Source organism: Habropoda laboriosa, unplaced genomic scaffold, assembly GCF_001263275.1.
Source record: "Habropoda laboriosa isolate 0110345459 unplaced genomic scaffold, ASM126327v1 scaffold713, whole genome shotgun sequence".
Lineage (NCBI taxonomy): Eukaryota > Metazoa > Arthropoda > Insecta > Hymenoptera > Apidae > Habropoda > Habropoda laboriosa.
This window is the reverse complement of record NW_017100832.1, coordinates 285,308-304,490: the sequence shown is the minus strand read 5'-3', so window position 1 is coordinate 304,490 and position 19,183 is coordinate 285,308. Positions and strand designations below refer to the sequence as shown.

The window sequence follows — 19,183 nt, the reverse complement described above, 5'->3', positions numbered from 1 at the left end:
TTAGAGTGCTTTTGGAGAGTGCAGTTAGGAATTGTGATAATTTCCAAGTGAAACAATCTGATGTTGAAAAAATTTTAGACTGGGAAAATAACCAGGCTCTTCCAGATGGAGCAGAAGTATCCTTTAAACCAGCTAGGGTAATATTACAGGTAAGTATTTTTACTTAAACAATTTTTTTAAGTTTTTCTAGATTTAAATTTCATTCAAAATAGGACTTCACTGGAGTACCAGCTGTTGTGGATTTTGCAGCTATGAGAGATGCTGTCAAGAGGCTGGGATCTGATCCAGATAAGATAAACCCTATTTGTCCATCAGATCTTGTTATTGATCATTCAATACAAGTTGATTTTATTAGGAGGTAAATTATTACTTGTACTACATCTTATTTAATTTTAAAGTAGAAGGATAAGGTATTTATCACATTACAAAGATAATTCTAGATTCCACTGTAATATCAATTATGTAACAGGGCTTAAGTCTAAAATGATTTTTATTTTATTTGGAATTAAAATGAATGATATGTGAATATTTAGAACAATGATAACAATTTAGTATTAAGCAATAAAGATAACACAGCTCTGATAAGAATACCATGTTTTCTAGTAACGACGCCTTGAAAAAAAATGAAGAAATTGAATTTGAAAGGAATAAGGAAAGATTTATGTTTTTAAAATGGGGCGCTAAAGCGTTTCAAAATATGCTGATTGTACCTCCAGGAAGCGGAATAGTGCATCAAGTGAATTTAGAGTACTTAGCAAGAGTTGTTTTCGACACCAATGGTTTGCTTTATCCTGATAGTGTAGTAGGAACTGATTCCCATACAACTATGATCAATGGTCTTGGTGTACTTGGATGGGGTGTTGGAGGAATTGAAGCTGAAGCTGTTATGTTAGGACAAGCAATTTCTATGTTACTACCAAAAGTTGTAGGATACAGATTAGAGGGAGTTTTGAATCAATATGCAACTTCAACAGATCTTGTCCTTACTATTACAAAGGTGGAATAAATTTTCTAAAGTTCTAAAAAAACATTGTATAAAAGCAACTACCACAAATTATTTCACCATTATTCTTATGTACTTGCAGAATCTTCGTCAAGTTGGAGTTGTCGGAAAGTTTGTAGAATTCTTCGGTTCAGGTGTATCCGAATTGAGCATCGCAGACCGCGCGACAATTTCGAATATGTGTCCAGAGTACGGTGCTACAGTTGGATTCTTCCCCGTTGATCAACAGAGTTTAACATACTTAAGGCAAACAGGTATGTGCATTACAGTTTGAAAACGACATATGCGATATTACCACATTCAATGTACTTATGAAACTATCTTTTCTAGGACGATCTGAGGAACATATCAGCAGAATCGAGAACTATCTCACCAGTGTACGCATGTTGAGGAATTATGATGACCCAAAACAAGATCCAATCTTCTCAGAAGTAGTCACCTTGGATTTGGGAACTGTAGTGTCCAGCGTTAGTGGCCCTAAGAGGCCTCACGACCGTGTTTCCGTTGTGGATATGAAGACGGACTTCAGGAAGTGTCTTACCAGCAAGGTAGGAATTTCTTCAAGTTATCACAACACTCTTAACATAGGATACTATAGGCACCAATGTACGAACATCCATCGTGTAGAGAGTTTGATGATTGCGTAGTGACATGCAATGACGATGATCAATCAGTACTCGAATGGGACAAACATAACCCAGTGACGATCAATCATTACCGTCCAACAGGATCACGTTCATCCCATGCTATACTTGTATATGCCAAGTGCTCTGTTCTGTGTGTTGCCCCAAAGCGTAATGTGTGCTTACTGCAGTTGCCCAGTGAAGGTGAAGAAAGATGAAAGAATCCCAGGTAACTACTGCTGTGATATGAATCTCTTACAGCAACACATCACAGCAAGAGTTCCTCCGGATTCTTCCGTCTAGAAACGATTATCTGAAGTGTGCATACAAAGTGAGGCTTTAAATAAGATTTGGTTACCTTGTACACGTTCAAAGCGTCACGATGGCCAGCCACACGAGGCTATGTCTCGTACATTTTGCCTTGCTGATCTAGCTTTATGGTCTTTTGATTCACCATACAGTTAGATCACCAAAGAAAAATAAACGGGACGATTCCGTAGAGATGTTGTAGCTGGACGAGCATGTTCTCTTCAATTGTTGATAAATCTTGTTATCTGGGACGAGTATTTCGATCTAGTCACGACTTCTTTGCAACGTTACACTAGACGAATACTTCGCCCCTAATAACAAGTGATCAGTAATCTTCTCTCAAGAGCTCCTTTCGATGAGTAATGAAGAACAGAGGCGGACATTGGATGAATCCTACCCGGTGAGGCTTCTATTTCAACCACACCGGACGAGATTTCATCCGACAGCAGCCTCCAATATTAGACGATAATTCATGGGATTGTTCAGTCTAAATCACTAGAATATCAAAAAAAAATCTCTTCACAAAAGGAAAAGAAAAATAATTTCAACTTTCACAACAGCAAAAACTTCAACAAAGACAAGATTTCGTTATACTGAAATGCAAAACTTGTTATACTAGTGCAAAATTGTAAGAACCACTGTCTAACTTCAATCACGACGATTGACTACGCACTGTTAATTGTACACTAATGACCTTCCGCGCTTGTCATCCCATTCTTATATATGTACGAAGCGTCCCCACCCCTTGGCCAAACGGAGCAAACCGTCCACGCTAACCTGGTGAACGTTCCATGAACTTCCTATACCTTTCCTGACATGTCAGGTAGACGAGGATTTTCTGTTACCTCACTGTGCACACGCACCCTTGTTGTTGCCCCGTATACGACTAGGATGAAATCATGTATTGTTTCCAGGGATATCGGGAACCATCAGCCAAAACAAATTGCTCATGGAATTATCATGGGTTCGCTGTATCTCTCGTAAAGCAAAGGACGCTCGAGCGTTTTATTTGTACCGGAATTTAGCTAAATTGTTTTTTAAATAAAAAAAAAAGAAGTATGCGTAGAATTTTGAACTCAATTCAAATTCAGGTTTTCAAATGCAATCGACGTTTTTAACTTATAGTTAATATTTAGTTGAACATAAATATAACTCGAAATGTTTGTATAGTTAACTATCGACGAGATAGTTTTCTTAAAAAAAAAATTAAATATTTTATTATCTCTTCCAAAATCGAGTAATATTTATACGAGGCAATTTTCTTAGAATTTTGACAATCTGAAAATGAACTGCGTGTATACATTTGAATCAGACATATTGTATGTTTAACAGTGGAATATTTTAATGGCGAGGCAGCGGCCATAAAGTTAGTTAGAAATATTGGTTAAAAGCGATATAACGATAATCGTGCGAACGTGATGAAGCAACAACGAGCGTGCGTGGTTTTAAAAACAAGGGACCGATCGATTTCTATTGAAAGATGTTCAACATCGGAATCGCGTTACTATGCTATCACAGCAAGGACATTTGCTGAAAACTCATCCACGTGAATCATAGAAAGCTGACTGTTCCTCCGTGCCATGAAATTCAACGCCCTTTTGTCGTCGACTTTTTCATTCTGCGATGATGGAACCACTGCGTTTATATCTATGTACGTGTAATTAGAATTATAAGAGAAAGAAAAGCGTATTTTTAAATAGCTATGAAAAAATGAACATGAGATTTCTTCTCGATGTAAATGAAAAATTATAATTATAAGTGACTCGTCGTACATTATCGATACAACAAAAAGTATCGAAACACAATTTTACAAGTACTATTTTATACGAGTAATTTAAAAAAGAAAAGTGAATCAAAGTATGTTTGTAACTGAAGAAATGTAATGTGCAAGTGTCGTAAGCTGTTGATGACAAGATCGCAACTTCAATTGATCTCTCGATTGAAAAATTATTTTATACGTACCGGCGATCGATCGATCTTGAATTTCGCGGAGAGCACGAGCGACTGCCTTCGATGAGGCCACGAACGTCGTGCAACCTCGCTGAAATTGCTGATACAACATCCATTCATTCTGCAAAGCTCACGCATTTTATTGCATACCACTGTCTTACGTACAGATATTCGCCGTGCCTCATATTGCAAACGATCGGTCTTGTTCTCCATGGATATCATTTCTGTTAAATCTTTTTTTCTTTTTTTTTTCATATCATTGCCATTTGTCCAGGTAAATATTCCAGAGGTTACGATGAATTTTTCACCAACGGCTAAAATATCCATTGCGGTAAAATACCTTTCACTGGAGGAGCTCCTTTAAATTACACCTATTTCCTTGAAATCAAAAGAATGGAGAAATAACTGTTTCGACGGTATAGAATTTTGTGAAAGCAAACCCTGGTCACGAGGAAAGGCCCAAACAATGACGTCGACGGTCTAATTGTTCTAGACAGTGTATATTGAATGCAGGCTAAGGGATCCTCAGGGCAATTTAGGCACTGACTTCGATACGTATACCTTCTAGGAACTAATTACAATGACCGTAATAGCCTCGTCAAATGAGCAACGTTGAAAGAGAATTCAAATAGTTGTCTGTTTAAAAGGGATACACCATTATTGGTCACCCCGCGTGTTATTCTACAAGCTTATGGAATTTTATTACATGCTTACTACGGAGGTATCGTCAATGTAGGTGATAAACTTGAAAATGTATCGAATGTACACGGTGGCAAATTATATAGGAACAGAGCAAAAGAAAAGTTTCGTACATTGGATACTGAATGTTGAAACAAACGGGGGAATCACCGCTTTACCGTACAAGAATGCTTCTTCAGCGAATCATTCGTCGGACAATGAATTCTAGATGCAATAGGGTCATTCATTTTCTTGGGTCATCAAATTTTCGCGTGCTGCTCATATGAAGGAATTTAGATTTTAATATAACATGCGGAAAAAAATGCTGTTTGTTTTTCTAGAAATTTTTATATGGATATTTTGTAAATAAAATTTACTTGAATTATTCATTTTATAAATGGGTGATAATTGTGCATTAAAATTTTGTGTTTCAGTTGCTAATAATAAACTGGAATCTGTTCTTGCAATATATGAAAGGGCTGCGTCACTAATAAACGGTTTTTGTTTCCAGGTAGGATTCAAGGGATACGGTTTATCCCCAGAAAAGGTAGACGCCGTAGGTATGTTCGAATATGAAGGCAAGGATTACAAATTAAGGCACGGTTCGGTGGTCATTGCCGCAATTACTAGCTGTACCAACACTAGTAATCCCAGCGTAATGCTTGGAGCAGGTAACTAAAAACCCCGTTTGCATTTATTACACGTGGAAATATTTTGTAAACGAGTTCTGAAAATGGTCCAATATATTGATCTGCAATTAGCATAGACGTGCATTTTAATTATGAGAACTTTCTATTTGAACATTCAACATTTTTATGACAATAGTATAATAATTTCAGGTCTGCTTGCAAAAAAAGCCGTTGAAGCTGGTTTAACTGTTGCGCCTTATGTTAAAACCTCATTGTCCCCGGGATCTGGAGTTGTTACTTATTATTTAGAAGAAAGTGGAGTGGTTCCTTATTTGACGAAATTAGGATTTTATATCGTTGGTTATGGATGCATGACTTGTATCGGCAACAGTGGTCCTCTTCCAAATGTTATAGTAGAGACTATTGAAAAGGTAACAACATGAATTGTTTACTTCATAGTAATTATTAAAAAGAATATTTTCTATTAATTTTAATTATTATGTTTGTTTTATTTAATCAGAATGAACTCGTGTGTTGTGGCGTGTTGTCCGGTAATCGAAACTTCGAAGGAAGAATTCACCCGAACACGCGAGCAAATTATTTAGCATCCCCACTCTTAGTAATCGCTTACGCCATTGCTGGAACAGTGGACTTAGATTTGGAGAAGGAACCGCTTGGTAAATGGATGATTTAATTTCATGTACATATTTTATAAATTTTTCAGAAGTTTGTGATAATATTGAACATGCTTAGGTCGTCGAGCGGATGGTACACCAATATTTCTTCAAGACATTTGGCCTACTAGAGCAGAAATTCAAGCCGTGGAACAGAAATATGTAATTCCAGCTATGTTTAAAGAAGTTTACAGCAAGATTGAAAAGGGCAGCTCTAGCTGGGCAAGCTTGATGGCTCCTGATGGTAAATTGTATCCATGGGATTCAGCTTCTACCTACATAAAAAGTCCACCGTATTTCGAAATTTTGCAAAAGGTAAATTAAACGCAAATATTAACTGTTATTCTCATAAGTTTTTGTTACTCTGCAATGATTTATATTATAAATAGGAACTACCAAAAATACAACCAGTGACGAAAGCACGCGTTCTTCTGAATCTTGGTGATTCTGTAACGACTGATCATATCAGTCCAGCTGGTAGCATCGCACGCAATTCTCCAGCAGCACGATACCTGTCGGGGCGTGGGTACGTTTAAAGTATTATTAAAAAAACCATAAATGCTTATGAGCATTCACTTTAATTTATTTTTTCCTTTTAGATTAACGCCAAAAGAATTCAATTCTTATGGTTCACGTAGAGGTAACGATGCTGTAATGGCACGAGGCACGTTTGCTAATATTCGTCTATTGAATAAGTTTGTTGGAAAACCTGGACCACGTACTATTTACATTCCCACTAAAGAAGAGGTTTATAAAGAAATTAAGATTATATAAAATCACACATATGTTATCCCTAAATGTAATGTTTTTCCGCAGATGGACGTATTTGACGCAGCTGAAAAATACGCGAAAGATCAAACGCCTTTAATTATTCTTGTTGGTAAAGAATATGGATCTGGATCCTCAAGAGATTGGGCTGCGAAGGGACCGTATCTCCTTGGTATACGAGCAGTTATAGCCGAGTCATATGAGAGAATACATAGGTAAATTTTTGTTAATAAATAAATTAAATTTTGTTTTCAAATGAAAATATTTTAATCTTCAAAAAGGTTGTGGAGTTTTAAAACGTAATACGTTCGAGAAAGATTCGTACTTTATAAAAGTTTATTACCAATCCCGTAATTTTCCAGGTCAAATTTAGTAGGTATGGGTATTATTCCACTGCAATACTTACCTGGACAAACTGCGGAGTCTCTGGGATTGACCGGTAATGAATTGTACGATATAGTACTTCCCGAAAATTGCCAGCCTCATGAAAAGATTACCGTTACTACGGATGATGGCAAAAAGTTCGAAGTGATTGTACGATTTGATACTGAAGTAGATTTAACGTACTTTAAACATGGTGGTATTCTAAACTATATGATTAGAACAATGGTTTGATAGTTTTAAGGATTGATAGAATACGAAAAATCGTAAGAAGTTACTTAATGTAATATTTAATTTTGGGTTTGGATTTACAGCATATAATGTCTGAATGTATCCATATCCTTATTTATAGTAACAGGAGCTAATTATAACGAACATAAAATATAATATTGCTTCTTTGCTATAAAGCATAAAAGGACGAAGGAACAAACGCATTAAATCAGTTTGGATAAATATATTTATTTTTGCGTATTACAAATTTTTTCCTTGAAGTTTGTTGAATTACGAAAAGTTTCTTACACGGTACAATTTGTTACGAATTTATAAGTAAAACATATGATCTTCGTGTATTAAATCAAATTCCTTACATTTTATAATGATCGTTTTTAAAAAAGAAAGTACGCAGTAATTGATACTTGTTAACATAATAAAGTGTTAATAATTATTGCAATTGTGACGTAATTTTTAATCTACAACTAAATTTTCCAATATTTAAAACTATAAATTATCGCAGTCTACATCAGTCACATAGTATTTCTTGTTTTGTACAATTAAAAGCTCCATTTTTTGATGCTACACAATCCAGTTTGAACCACTTCCATATGTTCTTATTAATTCATACTTAAGAATCTCTTTGTAATTGGATTCCTTGTATGAATATCCTGAGAATTTAAGTTCCACTAAATGTTGATCTGTTGCTCCATATAAATGTGTACTATCAAAGCTCACAGAATAAACAGGACTTAACATTCTACGAAGGTTCATGAAATAGAGCTGTAAAAAATAAAAACATTCTATGAGTGTATTATAGAAATTAATATCTCGTAAAAAATATTCCGCTACTGACTTGTACATAGTTTTGCTGCCTTTGGTCCCAAAGAACAGCTTTACAGTTAAATTTGGTTCCAGTGATCATAGTATATTGATAGTCTGAAGATATACAATACAAAGTTGCATCTGTTGGATCTGGCCACGAATATACACACGTTCCAGTCCTAGAATAATAATTTGTTAACAGAGTGAAAATTAACGACAACAACGTTAAACCAACATTCGTAAATTTAAAATACTTGCTATTTGTAGAAAAACTATGGAAAATTCTTGACTGATACCTTAACATCGGCGAAAAATTTACCTCAAATCCCACTTTCGGATATAACTATCATATCCGCAGGTAAGCAGAATTTGTGGGTTATCCCAAACCATATCTAATATTCCCGCACATCTTTTTTTATCGGGCCTTAGAATATCAGAATCAGTATAACTGAAATTATTATACAACATAAATTCTATGTTGAATATCATAAATACTCTTGAGATCCTTTCAATGAAATAATAGCTCACTTCTCGAGATCAAATATATGAAGATGGAGCCTATCGCTATCTCCCCGAGAACCTATAGCAATGTTTGTACTTGTTGGATCTGCCGAAAGAGAACATACGCACTCTGAAATATTTATTGTTGCTAAAGGTACATTTAAGATTCTTTGTCCAATAGGTCCCCAAATCTAGATATTAATATTGTTTCAATGTTATTTTTGAAAAAGGTAAATAATTTCTAACATTATAAAAGTTTATTACTTGTTATTTGTTGAAGTAATATTTTAAATGCAAAGTACTACCTTCACAGTTCCATCACTAGAACCAGATATAATTGCCTTAGAAGTTTCATCTAATGCATTCACATTACTAGAATGTGCTCTGTCTATACTAAAATAAAAATCTATATTTTCATCACATCTTGACTTCGTCCAAAATTGTATACTTCCATCTCTGTAAAAAATTTGTGAATTTGTATGAATTTAAATATCATGCTATAATGCATATAGCTTAGCTTAACTGTTTCTAGTAATAAGTCTACAGCTAGGTACCTGTGTCCTGTGATGATACACTCATTTTTGACAACAAACTTGAATATATCACTTCTAATATTATCATTAATAAAAATTCGGTTATTTTCTTGAAATGGTTCTGTACGTCTAAGACCATAGAAATGTTTCCCACCACTCCACCACAAAACATCTTCAGTTAATTGAATTTGTGGTATGAGCTTTGTGTTTTGCGAAAAGAGAATTCTTTTTTCATATTTACCATATTGCCAGTTGTGTGAAACTTGCCACTTTGTGCGCAAACATAATAATGGATTGCACCTATTAAATTAAAATATCTAATATTTAATGAAATCCCTTTGAATGCACAAGTTCAATATATTCCATTATATGTAATATAACTATCATTTTGATAGTTTTAATTATTTATCAAATAAAACATATATTATTTATCACTGTTTTAAGTAATAAATTTCAATGTTTTCTCGCTGGTTATCTTATATCACTCAACAATAGAATCAATAGATGCAATTAACTGTAATCAATTATGGAACAACAGAACTATCTGGAGCTTTTTAGATTTTAAACATATATTAAGATAAACAATTCATGTCTCTTGAATTAATGTACACTAGGAACTTTGCAACATATAGGAGTAGGCAAATAAAGGCATGTCATTGATGAGAATTAAAAATTATGCCAAAAGTAGTGTATTATATACATAAAAAACATTCACACATAACCTAACACACCTTTCGCGAAACTTTCTCGAAGTTTGATTCGTCGCGATCGGCTGCTTACTCTTCTTGATCCAAAGTATCTTTCCACATACAATATCGTAGAATCGTGTGCATACTTCACTGAGTCGTACCAAGTCGAAGGCATGACAGTAATCGAAAATTAAGATTAGAACATCAGACGGCAATGTGTCCAAACGCCAAACATCTGTCATTTTTGTCAAGCCGATCACGTGGCGACTGAAGACACAACAGCTGTTAAACTTCAGCGTTACGCAAACTGTCACGTGTAAAAACTTTCCCATTCACCTCTTCCCTTAATTAAGATACGACATGATAATAATTACGCACATAAACAATATATCAGATTTTATTTTTAAAATATAATTTGGTACAAAAAAATTTATTACATTATTAACAATAATTTTCATTTCTATTGAAAATTGGTTGTTTGATTTACATCTTTGTGAGGTCTGAAGAGATTTGCCACACATTAAAAGGTGTGTGCTATCAGGTGTACTGTAATATAGTGTCGCCTCGATATAAGCAGAGTTACATGTAAAATATGTAATTGTTCATTGTGAATAAACGTCTATTGAAAAACCTATCAGGGTCAACTGTCCGCAACGGTACACTGTTTTTGTGCTTCTTCGGGCGTTTTCCAGTCTACATTGTTCTTTGTACCTGTAATAAATGAAATTATATCATACTACGTGGAACAGTAGGAATGTATATGAAACGCAAAGAAGTACTTTTCTTATACCTGGCGTCCTGTCTTTTAAATATAACACGTATAAAATGAAGTATAGAAACGCAGTTACAATGGCAATGGATGAAAATATTCGTAATGTTGTTACACCTCCAAATAATTTATATAAAATCCCGCCTATTAGACTACCAATAGCAAAACCTGAAAAAATAAACAATATTAAGATATTGAGCATCACTTTAAATCGTATAAGGAAATTCTCAAATCAGTATTTAAATCCTAGCTTCACAAATAAATGAAGTTTATTATCTAGTATATTGTACCTATGTAATATAATAATCGAATCATAAATATTAATTACCAAAACCATCGTCCATGCCAGCTACGATTCCTTGAACAGTAGCTGACGTACCGGGTGGTGCAACTTTGCTTGCATAGGCAACTATTGTCGTATAACAAAGTGCATAAGTAGGTCCTTGCATGAATAATTCTATAGGTATTACCCACCATGGAGTTGATGCTAAAGAAATTAAACCAAGTCGTAATGCATAGCATACGAAACAAAATGTAAAAGTATATCCAAATCCTAGTTTTTTTAGGATTTTACCTATTTAGAAAAGGCACAATTGAGTGAAATGTCTAAATTATATGAAAGTAGAAAGTATATAAAGACAAATAAGCAGTATACCAGATAAAGAAAAGAATATTACTTCACCGCCCAATGTTTCTGCTGCAACGATTAAACCTTCAATTAGTTTGATCTCTCTCATATAACCAGTTGCCATAGCAAGGTCTTCTAAGTACCTGTTTAAAGCACATTATCCTTATGTGAATTTCTATTACTTTGTAATCCATTTTTTTATATCTTTTAAAGTATTTTAGTTATCTAAATATTATTAGTTTATTAAAGTGGAAATTTACCAAAATAAAAAATAAATCATAAAACTATCAAGAATGCCAGCAATCGTTGCAAAACAGAGAAATACAATTATAGCTTTTAATTTCAAAAGTTTCATAACATCTTTCAATATATCGGTCGATCCTGTCATTTTTGGCAGCTGCAAAAGATATTTTCATACATTGTATAAATAAAATATAAATATTGTGAATATTTGTCACTTTCTAAATGACATGTAACATACTCACATTCAATTTCTTACAACAAAATAAATCAATGATTGTGAATATAAAAATCAGTAAAAATGCTGGTGTATATATTTTTATAATTTCTCCTTTAGACCAGTAGTCTATTGCATAACCAGTTAAAAAGGCAGAAATTCCAAAACCAATAGTTCCCCAAACACGTTGTCTACCATATCCCATTTCACCACCATCACCTATAAAAAATAAATAACAGTAAACTAAAAATTACTACTACTTATCCACATTCTTAATAAATTAAAATAAGGAGAAGATATAATTATGTAGTACCTAGTATATCAAAACAAATTGCATCACTTATGCTATTGCCTACATTAAAACCAATATTGCCAAGAGACATTAAGAAAACAAAGCCCCAAAAGGTTACAGATGTATATAGGCAATGCTTATTTTCAAAATTATCACAGGTAACATTGCAATTACTACTATGAGTACAATATAAGGTAGCATTCTTGTCAATTATACATGTAGAATTTGAAGAAAAATTTACTTTTTCGTTAATTGCTTGAAATTGTATTGACATAGAAAAATTTTTATTTGTACAACTCCAATGGCACATTGTATTTTTTATCCCCGTACATAAGTCTGGACTAGAAATATCCTAAAATAAAAAATATGATTTGATACTTGTAAAAAGAAAGAAAGTTAAAATATTTTTTATGATTGAAATAATAAATTACCTTTGATGAGCAATATGGTAAAATGTCACAAGACACATTTGTAAAAGTATGGTCTGGTAAAATTGGACCTGGAAGTATCGGTAAGAAGTACATAAAAATGTAACAACAACTTGTTGTTGCTAACAACATGATAAAAATTGATTTTCTCCATGTATGGAAGTAGTCTACAAGAAATCCAAAAGTTGGTTTTGCAATTAAGAACAATATTGGCAAAATAGCTGTAATGCTGCCCATGATTATTGCAGAAATTCCAAGTTGTTTGCCATAAACTGGTAAAAATGGTAGAATTGGACCCATTGCTGTAATAAAAGATTGTATGAGATTGTTATACTATTAAAAACATATGTTTTAACTTATCTAATTATATGTACCTGCCATAAAAAAGAAGTAATGTGCCTTTATAGGCAACTGTGTATAATTTAATTTCATTTTTTATAATTTTAAGGTAATCAGTATATTAGGAAAATATCAGCTTAAATATTTTAGTTTACAGTAGGGAATAATGTTTGAAGTTAAATCCCACTTTGTTTCCTGAAATCAAAATATATCAATACAAAATTCAAACAAATTGAAGTAGAAATATAAATACAAGAGAGATATCATATCATATATAGATACAGTTCAAGAGTATCATTGATTAAAAATATGTAGCATATATTATAACAGGCATTATAATTAATGCATTCCGAAATCTTAAATTCATGAAAGTTCACTGTATCGAATTAACCGTACATTCTGATTTGTCATAATTTCCGATTGCCAATGTCTACACTTTAGACAAACAACGACGTAGTAAATAACCTCTTTATATCCATGATCAGACACAATAATGTAGAATGACCCAAAAAATATTAACACTGATTATTCTTTCTATAGTAAGATAAAAGATTATTCATTTCGATAGCACTTATTTTACTGCGTCAAATTAGATCAGTGCAACATATAGAACAAGTGTCGGCTGGTTTCCTCAATTATTCTGCTTTCTTTTATGTCTTGAAGGTTGTCAATCTGACGGACGTAAGATACTGACATGTGTCGAGCGACGGTACTGACTTTTTGGCAACGAATTACGTACGCTCAGTATACACCTCCCTCGCATGCAGCTATACTGGTACTACTGATAGTAGCAATACTCTGAGATGCCTTTACCCTCAATACGGATGCATATGCTGGTTTCTATGCGTGTCTCAAGGCCATACACATGACAAACAAAAGTCGCACCTGGCTGCAACTAGTATTTGACCATGGAGCTATCTTAAAATTTTCATTCCTGAAAAAAAAGGAAGATTAAATTCACTTTACAGTAACCATGAAGAGAGTTGAATGGAAAATTCTTTTGTCTGCAGGTAATATTATTAAATCGTATGGTGCATTATTGCATGCATGATTGTGCATATTGTACTCCATGTATTGGCGACTTTACGTAATTTGTGTAAAAATAAATCTGGTGAAAGCGTTCGCTTCTAGTTATCTTATATATACATATATATATAACACGATGAAAATTTTCCTTTTAATTTTATCAAGAATAGATCTGACATATTTCACAGATATCAGGTGTAACCGGTTAAATGTTCTAAAAATACTGCGTCGTAAAAAAGTTACATTGTTAGTTTAGAGAGATAATTGAAAATATAACATAGTTAGTACACGCTACAAGCGTATCAATGCTGATTAAAATTATCGTGCAGAAAGCCATTTCTATCAAATAACGGATGTATACAATATTTGCAGTTCCGTATTTTTAAAAGCGCAATTTTCATTCGATTCCTAGTTATACGTATATCTGTAACGAAAATAAGATAATCCAAATCCTTCGTGTTATAAGTACAAATTGTACAAAATTTTCTTTTGTTTAAACTGAAATTAATTGTTTCGAATAACTTGAAAATTGTTTGATCTATTTAAGTACTTTGCCTCGAGCTTGGCGAAAATTCGAATGTTCTTTGAGAAACGTGGAATATTTCAGCCTCTCGAATTATATATTTTTGTTGTAAGATAGGAACTGTTTTGATGCGGAAAGTAACAACGATAGAAAATGACGAGCGTGTCTGCCTGAAACGGAACGATGCTGCATAACGATGACAATAATTCGCTTGCAATCATCATTCCTGACAATTGTGGCATTAACAAAGTAATTCAGTAGCAATTGTCGGATGACTCAGATCCCTCTACGTGAGGAGAGATGCATAGAGAAATCGTTGTTGCAAGAAAAGTTCGCAGGGGGGCGACTTCGATTCTCGCGTTATCTCTCAATTAACACCGTGGAAGAGAGTTATTCTTTACGAGCTATGTACATGATAGCGATCCTAAGCTACAATACGGTAAAATAGTTAAATGGAAATAGATACTGAATTATTTGATAACACAACGTTCACTCTTATAACTGAAACCTTCCATAAATAAAATATACGTGCCTATATGTAACATTTCTTACATTTCTGATACTTCCTCCAACAATACCTTCTGATTGTTTAGTTGCTTAATAAAACGATATTTTGTTTACGCTACATGAATTTCAGATAAGAATCATGCAAATATTGCCAGAAGCTTTCCGTTCTTTAATCGACAAAACGATAAGAATAATATGAAGGTTGTAAGTTTAAAATTTATGCACAAGGCGTAGATGATACGAATATTCTACTTTCTGCTCAAAGTTCATCGGTCGATCGACAAAGGCTTTCAAGTTTCAAGTAAAGTCGGAAGCTTCACATTATTGCGCGCTCCCACGATCATTCGATCCATTCTTTTAACCTACGATTTAAAGAGAAAAGAAGCAAATGCTCCGACGTTAAAAAAAAAATCTTCTATTTTATATTGAAATGCCGCGAGGACGGTGCGGCGAACGACGACGAAGATGTCGTCATTGGGATAAACACACGAAAATGTACGCGCGCGCACAAGGATATAAATCCACCCTGTCGCCAAGTGTTCGTCGAACACGATATCGTTTCATAATGAACGATCACGATGGCGACCTTCCGTCAACTGCTAGTCCCCTAGTTTGCGTTGCAACAAAATCCGCGTTCACGAGTCCCCGTGTGTTTAAATATCGTCTCCTCGTATTATACGAGAACATTAACATCGTCCACTGTACCAACAGAGTATATTACGCACGAACCCCCACCAGCCTCGGTAATTCCAGTTCCCTACTGGACTTTTGGTCGCATCAGCAGCCAGCATTGATTTAATCCAGTCTGCGTGGAGCTGCATATACACGTTGACGTGTTGGACGCGAAGAAATCCCCGCCGTCATTTTCGTCGTCGCCTGTTGCGTCTCCCGGTGTGACCGTCGAGGCGAGTCGCTGCCGCTCCACGCGGCCGAGCCGGCTGACCTTTTTCTGCACGCTGTCTACTATCTCGCCTTTGTTTTCTATTTTCAACCAGTCGAGCATCTTCGTTCTTTCGTATATTTCTTTTTTTTTTTTTCTCTTTCCATATATTTTTGTTTAGGAGAATTCTGTGTTCCACGGAAAGGTGAAGGTACGTGTGTCTTCTTCGTCGAGAGAGATATCGGATAACTTTTAGTCCTTTTCAACTGGTGATGATCATGAGCAGCATCCCGATGATGTCACCGCGTGTCCACTTATCATTTTTTACCTTTGAAGGCTGACGAAAGGAGAAGAGTCCTGTTTGGTGAATTAAAAATAATCGTGGTTGTTACTCGTCGTAATCGTTGGAAGTAACGTTGCTGCGGCTTCGTTTCGGTGTTCGCGTTAATGATTCCCCCTGATTTGGATCGGAAACGAGGGAAACGGTTGAGGGGACCGCGCGAAGTGTTACGCGCCGATCTTGATGGAACTTCGAGCAGAACTGATGGGCAGATATCTATTAAAATTAGCTTATTTTTCAAACAAGTATCACGAATAAAATGTATGTAATATGTTTTGTAAAAATGAACGGAGAGTCTTTGGCGGTAGTAAGAACGAAAGCGAGAAACGAGGAAAAATTAAGCGACTGAAGAGAAGATGTAACAGGAAAGTTTGATTGATTTATACCTGTGGGTGAAACCTGGTCTTTAAGCATTTCGTAGAAAAGCCTCAAGCCAAGGACATTTAGCAACTTTCCGTTTATTCATCAAGTTTTACCGTGATCGACGCGTAGCACCTTTTGCAGTTCCATTACGGGTTGGTTTATTGCATCCGTATGTTTACCAAACTAGCCTTTACCTCCGTCAACTATAACGAAGTGATTGATGTAATTATTCCTGGAATAATGAAGTTATTGTATTCCCCGTTCTTGTGTATTAATAATCTTTTCATACTGTGAAACGTAAGATTATGGAACAGTGTCGTGTACATCAAATGCTCGATAATTAGTGTAAAAGTATATCGTGAATAAGTGTGAAAAATCGAAGACTCACGATTTTTTTTCCGAAGAAGATGCTGACCGAAGGCTCGCCGAAGATGGGAGCACGTTTGTTATTCGTTTCGCTTTTCCTCGTCGCGTATTATCATCGCAGCATCAACGCTCAAAAATGTGAGTAATTTTTTCGAAACACGATCGAAGAAATTGAACTTCTGAAAAAAGGAGTAACATTTTAAAATTCACGATTACATACCGCTTTGAATTCGTATCGCTGTATAAATAAAACGCAGAATCTTGATAACGAAAGATACAATATAAAGTATAACATCGTTGAAATTACATCTTTGCTCAACAAGATTATGTTTTTGTTTGGAGTTTCATTTGCACGTCATTGATAACGCATTAGTCACGATTTCCATTCGCACGATCGCAACGAAACGAGGAAAGAGAGGAAAAAAGAAAAAGAGAAAAAGAACGACGTCGTTTCAGTGAAACTATGTACGGTGGAGAGTGTTCACACGACAAAAAGGATCCATACACTTTGCCCGCTATTGGAAACAACAGATCAGGGAATGTGCGTTATAGGAAACGATAGGTGAGTATAATGAAATTCACAGGAAAATCGAGAAAGTTTTCATACCACTTTCACGAACGTTGCATCGATCCGTAGCATATTCCCTGACCTTGGGGTTTTTTTTTTTTAACGAGAAATCGAATTACACAGGATCAACTGCCTGAGGCAGTTGGCCATGGGCAAAGCCGATTTTACCGTGTTGGAACCGGAAGATCTGGTTGCGACGTCCGCTTACAACGAATACAAAATTCTAGTCACGAACGAGCTAAGATTATTCCGAGATGGTAATTAGAAAGTAAATCGAACGACAATCCGAATTACTTAATCAGCACGCGACAAGTTGATATCAAGGTGTTGATGTTGTCTTCTTGTTGGCTCATTTTTGTTAGACAAGCAACGCTACGATATGGTAGTAATTGTCCATAAAGACGTGGGGAACGTGTGGGATGTTAAAGGGAAGAGGTTCTGTCATCCTGGACTGGATACCACTGACGATTGGACAAATGCTTTCTCCACGGTTAATTTTCTTACGATTACGCATTTCGTACAGTATGTCCCGTGTGTAAATTTACATCTGCGAACAGAATAATTGCTGAAAATTCTCACATCGAAGTGTTTAAACATTACGTTAGTCTGATGAATCTTTTTCCCATCATTCGTTCCGGTAGGATCTGAATGTATTTACGTAAATAAATTACGTAAATGATAGAACAAACCGTTCATTTCATTATACATCTTAAAAAGCAATAAAATACTCGTCAAGCGAATGTAATAAAAGGAAAAATTTTATACCTGAGAGCTAGACTGACTCAAGTCCTGTATTGTAATTTTACAGCAGCTCTGATAAAGTGAAGAAAGTGAGGTGTACATAATGAAATTTGAGAAAAAAAATGGAGTTGGGTAAGTCTGACTCTGAGGTAGAGAATTGTAAAATTGAAAATTATACGGTTGGATTTGTCAAGCCTCGCTAGATTAACTCTCAGTGTTAAACTATCTATGCTCATACCTAGATCAATTGTTCCAAGAGGAAAAGAGGTTTGTGTTAATGTTTAATGCATTAACTTTCTGTTCGCCAATCTGGAAAATATAATCGGACATACTGTATAACATTCTTACGCTTACACTTTGAACGTTAACAATTCCTCCTTGTTGCGTTTCTAGTATTTCGAGAAATGGATAATAACGAAAGAATGTGATCCGCAAAAGACGTTGCTGGAGAACCGGATGACAAGCTTGTCGAATTTCTTTGAGGCAGCGTGTATCGCCGGCCCTTGGTCCGCCGACACCACGAACGATAGTAAATTAAGTGGGTACAGGATCAGTTCGAATAAGTCCAAGATAATTAGATCGCTCCATTTCAATGTTCTTGGTTGCAGAGTCGAAGTACAGAAACCTTTGTGCCGCGTGCGACAATCCTGTCGGTTGTTACTCGAGTGATAAGTATCACGGTCGCGAGGGTGCCCTGTTGTGCCTTACTGATAACGCAGGTGACATTGCGTGGGTTAGATTAAGTGATACTCTAAAACATTTCAAGGTAATGAGAGTATTAGTATTTGAATGACAAATTAGCCTGCTCGAGATAATTATGGAATCACGAATAACGAAACTAAATCACAGGATCCACATGTTTGTTTCAATGTAACCAGAAACGTGATTCTTCTACAAACACATTCTGTGCTAGTAGAGGTATCCAAGATAAAGACTTCAGTATTTTACTTTTTCCATTTAACACTAAAGTTCGGAACTTTGTGTTAATTATTTCGAGCAGCACGATGCAATAATTATTGCACAATGGTGTACTAACGGAATTATGCATGAAATTAGGATCAAGGGATCAACAAGGAGGATTACAAGTATCTCTGTCCCGATGGTACCACGAGGCCGGTGAAATTCGACAAACCGTGCGTATGGATCACGAAACCCTGGCCAGCGGTCATCGCTAGATCGTTAG

At 35.1% G+C, this 19,183-nt stretch overlaps 4 protein-coding genes across 5 annotated transcripts in view; 2 read left to right on the top strand and 2 right to left on the bottom strand.

Moving 5' to 3' along the window:
• LOC108577257 (cytoplasmic aconitate hydratase-like) overlaps nucleotides 1-7,436 on the top strand; it is an 8,301-nt gene extending 865 nt beyond the window's left edge. The window contains exons 2-14 of the mRNA XM_017940390.1: nucleotides 7-149; nucleotides 213-358; nucleotides 604-997; nucleotides 1,086-1,257; nucleotides 1,334-1,551; nucleotides 5,075-5,234; nucleotides 5,403-5,623; nucleotides 5,713-5,869; nucleotides 5,946-6,181; nucleotides 6,256-6,392; nucleotides 6,466-6,613; nucleotides 6,683-6,849; nucleotides 6,997-7,436. Of these exons, the coding sequence (XP_017795879.1) occupies nucleotides 7-149; nucleotides 213-358; nucleotides 604-997; nucleotides 1,086-1,257; nucleotides 1,334-1,551; nucleotides 5,075-5,234; nucleotides 5,403-5,623; nucleotides 5,713-5,869; nucleotides 5,946-6,181; nucleotides 6,256-6,392; nucleotides 6,466-6,613; nucleotides 6,683-6,849; nucleotides 6,997-7,249 (2,552 nt within the window). The 3' untranslated portion in view covers nucleotides 7,250-7,436. The remainder of the gene's footprint in view (nucleotides 1-6; nucleotides 150-212; nucleotides 359-603; nucleotides 998-1,085; nucleotides 1,258-1,333; nucleotides 1,552-5,074; nucleotides 5,235-5,402; nucleotides 5,624-5,712; nucleotides 5,870-5,945; nucleotides 6,182-6,255; nucleotides 6,393-6,465; nucleotides 6,614-6,682; nucleotides 6,850-6,996) is intronic.
• A 371-nt stretch (nucleotides 7,437-7,807) lies between these two features.
• Nucleotides 7,808-10,127, bottom strand: LOC108577276 (F-box/WD repeat-containing protein 4). Its single transcript, XM_017940410.1, has 7 exons — nucleotides 9,816-10,127; nucleotides 9,106-9,384; nucleotides 8,857-9,007; nucleotides 8,579-8,742; nucleotides 8,370-8,498; nucleotides 8,082-8,229; nucleotides 7,808-8,008 (listed from the first exon to the last, which is right to left on the bottom strand). Exons 1-7 carry the CDS (start codon nucleotides 10,103-10,105, stop codon nucleotides 7,808-7,810), a joined length of 1,362 nt encoding a protein of 453 aa, XP_017795899.1. The 5' UTR covers nucleotides 10,106-10,127.
• A 143-nt stretch (nucleotides 10,128-10,270) lies between these two features.
• LOC108577289 (major facilitator superfamily domain-containing protein 6) lies at nucleotides 10,271-13,519 on the bottom strand. 2 transcript variants are annotated; one of them, XM_017940429.1, is made up of 10 exons: nucleotides 13,500-13,519; nucleotides 12,722-12,881; nucleotides 12,351-12,649; nucleotides 11,941-12,271; nucleotides 11,656-11,846; nucleotides 11,431-11,567; nucleotides 11,198-11,313; nucleotides 10,871-11,116; nucleotides 10,564-10,710; nucleotides 10,271-10,484 (listed from the first exon to the last, which is right to left on the bottom strand). In XM_017940429.1, the coding sequence occupies exons 2-10, from the start codon at nucleotides 12,777-12,779 to the stop codon at nucleotides 10,414-10,416; spliced, it is 1,596 nt and encodes a 531-aa protein (XP_017795918.1). In that variant the 5' UTR covers nucleotides 12,780-12,881; nucleotides 13,500-13,519; the 3' UTR covers nucleotides 10,271-10,413. The 2 variants fall into 2 exon arrangements, with proteins under 2 accessions (XP_017795918.1, XP_017795917.1); XM_017940428.1 differs by lacking the exon at nucleotides 13,500-13,519 and adding an exon at nucleotides 13,083-13,167.
• Nucleotides 13,520-15,781: 2,262 nt separating this feature from the next.
• Nucleotides 15,782-19,183, top strand: part of LOC108577256 (transferrin) — a 7,429-nt gene continuing 4,027 nt past the window's right edge. Inside the window, exons 1-8 of the mRNA XM_017940389.1 lie at nucleotides 15,782-15,833; nucleotides 16,733-16,829; nucleotides 17,148-17,253; nucleotides 17,383-17,516; nucleotides 17,622-17,749; nucleotides 18,394-18,538; nucleotides 18,609-18,766; nucleotides 19,057-19,178. Of these exons, the coding sequence (XP_017795878.1) occupies nucleotides 16,733-16,829; nucleotides 17,148-17,253; nucleotides 17,383-17,516; nucleotides 17,622-17,749; nucleotides 18,394-18,538; nucleotides 18,609-18,766; nucleotides 19,057-19,178 (890 nt within the window). The 5' untranslated portion in view covers nucleotides 15,782-15,833. The remainder of the gene's footprint in view (nucleotides 15,834-16,732; nucleotides 16,830-17,147; nucleotides 17,254-17,382; nucleotides 17,517-17,621; nucleotides 17,750-18,393; nucleotides 18,539-18,608; nucleotides 18,767-19,056; nucleotides 19,179-19,183) is intronic.

Coding starts and splice junctions, on each gene's coding strand:
- LOC108577276 (XM_017940410.1), bottom strand. CDS start 10,105: ATGGGAAAGTTTTTACACGTGACAGTTTGCGTAACGCTGAAGTTTAAC. Junction 9,385..9,815: donor TCGAGAAAGTTTCGCGAAAG/GTGTGTTAGGTT, acceptor TTAATTTAATAG/GTGCAATCCATTATTATGTT. Junction 8,499..8,578: donor CATATATTTGATCTCGAGAA/GTGAGCTATTAT, acceptor TAATAATTTCAG/TTATACTGATTCTGATATTC.
- LOC108577289 (XM_017940429.1), bottom strand. CDS start 12,779: ATGAAATTAAATTATACACAGTTGCCTATAAAGGCACATTACTTCTTT. Junction 12,650..12,721: donor TTACTTCTTTTTTATGGCAG/GTACATATAATT, acceptor CTTTTATTACAG/CAATGGGTCCAATTCTACCA. Junction 11,847..11,940: donor AATTTGTTTTGATATACTAG/GTACTACATAAT, acceptor TATTTTTTATAG/GTGATGGTGGTGAAATGGGA.